The sequence below is a fragment of the Batrachochytrium dendrobatidis genome, assembly GCF_000203795.2.
Source record: "Batrachochytrium dendrobatidis JAM81 unplaced genomic scaffold BATDEscaffold_1, whole genome shotgun sequence".
Classification (NCBI taxonomy): Eukaryota; Fungi; Chytridiomycota; class Chytridiomycetes; order Rhizophydiales; genus Batrachochytrium; species Batrachochytrium dendrobatidis.
This window is the reverse complement of record NW_006281099.1, coordinates 4,406,999-4,409,377: the sequence shown is the minus strand read 5'-3', so window position 1 is coordinate 4,409,377 and position 2,379 is coordinate 4,406,999. Positions and strand designations below refer to the sequence as shown.

Below are 2,379 nucleotides of genomic sequence, written 5' to 3'. Positions count from 1 at the left end.
CCATTCAGTATTCCAACACAATTTCCAACATTGATTGAATGGTTTGCAGTGTTTGTTTTAATTGAACCACTTGATGGATCACTTTCATATCTTGATTCAGCATATCACCAACTGCACAATGATGGATGTGATTGTAGTCAAACACAATATCTTGCAAGACATTAACGTATTGGTTAGTTTTAGTATATTATTGATAAAATGCAATGATGATTTGTAATGACGTGTTGAATCCTTCAATCAAACATTGTCTGTTGTGATTTCCAACATTGACAGTGACATGGCAAACACATTTTGCTTGTGACAGATTTTGAACAAGTGTATTGCTCCGTTTGCTGTACAATACACGACATGGTCAGTTGGTGATATCATGCAACTGACAAGTGATTGCAAGTCCAACTGATAGTTACAATCAACACTGGTTGTTATCATGTCATTGATGTATATGAAACAAACCATGCCAATGTATCAATCAACAATCCATTAACTGTTGATGTAATACTCAACACAATACACAATCAATAATATGGTTGTTGACCCATTCACAATACTCGACAAACATCAATATCAGAAAGTTTAAATTTATTCAAAATTGAATTCATTGACAAACCATCAATCCGAACCCGGTTCTTCAAATTCTAAACCATGCTTTTCCATAAACACTTTCAGACCATGTCTGATAGCGTATACTCTTCTGCTTGCCTTTTCATACTCTTGCTTCAATTGATTTTCAGTGTCTGGATTGTGCCTTGGTTCAGATATTTCTTCTCCTCTTGCTAACGCTAGCTGCTGACTGAATTTGAGGTCTGCATGTTTACAATATTCTTCGCGTTTTTCTTTTGCAATCTTTTTAGACTCTACAAGCCTCTTCTTTATACGATTAAAGCTTCTCTGATATCTTGGGCCTAATACAGCTATTTGATTTGTAACAGTATTGGCAGACTCGCCTTGTCCCATTGGTTGTTGTTGGTCTTGTCTGGAAGTACTTGGAATGGGTTGATCAATCGGTTGTTTTCGATCTCGTTTTGGAGCACTTGGACTGGGTTCATTAGTTGAGCCAGACGCTTGGCTAAAAATGCTTGGCCTGATTTCATTGATTGGCCGCTTCCGACTTCGTTTGGAAGTACTTGGACCAGCTACATCTGTTGGTTGTTGCTGACTTTGTTTGGAAGCGTTTGGATCAACTTCATCCATTGGTCGTTGCTGGTTTTGTCTGGAAATCAGTAAATCAATCACATCCATTATGCGCTTTCGACCTTGTTTTAAAGTACTTGGACCAGTTACAGTTGCAGTTGGTCGTTGACCTTGAGTGGGAGTATTTGGATTAGGTTGATCCATTGGTTGTTGCCGGATCCGGTCGGAAAGGCTTAAATCCACTGGTTCTTGCTGATATTCATTGGAAGTGCCTGGACTGGGCTCATTGGTTGGACCAGACATTTGGCTTGAAGTGCCTGATGCTTGGGGTGAATCATCGTTATTAGCCGGTATCAGTATTGCATTGGCAGTTGCTGCCGCAGTCAGTAAGAGTAAAATATCAACCAATTTCATCAGATTAGTCAATGTGTTCAAACTATTAATACAAAAGTAGAGTGTTGAGACTGGTGTTGATTAAAAAACTGTACACACTCGATTGTATTTATATGTTTTTGTATAGCAAACCAACCCTAACCCTTTTAGATTAACCAACAACACAGGGTTACTTGATTGCTTGTAGTGAGCAACTATCAAATTAGACAGTATGCTGCTCCCTATTCACAATATCATATTGATCAATTTGATGATCGTGTCGATTAAATTATGCTTTTACGACCCTTTTATCAGGTATATTGAAAAGCACCCTTCAAGAGTGTTGTGTAACCGCAAACGCTTTGATTTACAGCCATATTCATCCTGCAATGACTTTGTTCTGCATTGTAACATACAATGGTTACTACACATTGACTGTATTGCGTGTTTGATATACAACAACGATCATATGTCACACAATCAGACTATAATGTTGAATCTACACTCTGTGCACTCTTAGTAATCATGCATTGTACGATCACCAAGTTTGAACCCATATTCATGTGTTGTGTTTGACTGTCAATGTTGTCAATACAACTATGTACACATTTATTGTATTCTGAATCACAGATACGATCGCAATCTAGTTCAACAACAATCATGACACATGTCAGTAATGCAACTGTTTATTACACACCAACACTGTTATTTGGTGGTCCATTTACATCAATATGGCTGCAAGTTGTTGTTATATCACGTATTCTGAGCATGGTTTTGATATTACACATCCAGTTCCATCACATTGTTGCTGACCCATCATTGTAATGCTGTATGTCACCACTAATCATAGACATGGACATGAGCATGTGGTTTCAC

The 2,379-nt window shown here is 37.9% G+C and overlaps 1 protein-coding gene across 1 annotated transcript; it reads right to left on the bottom strand.

Moving 5' to 3' along the window:
- Positions 1 to 609: 609 nt before the first annotated feature.
- BATDEDRAFT_86083 (uncharacterized protein) lies at positions 610 to 1,545 on the bottom strand (the record flags this gene model as incomplete). The annotated part of the gene is made up of 1 exon (XM_006676137.1): positions 610 to 1,545. One exon carries the CDS (start codon positions 1,543 to 1,545, stop codon positions 610 to 612), a length of 936 nt encoding a protein of 311 aa, XP_006676200.1.
- Between the last annotated feature and the right edge of the window lie 834 nt (positions 1,546 to 2,379).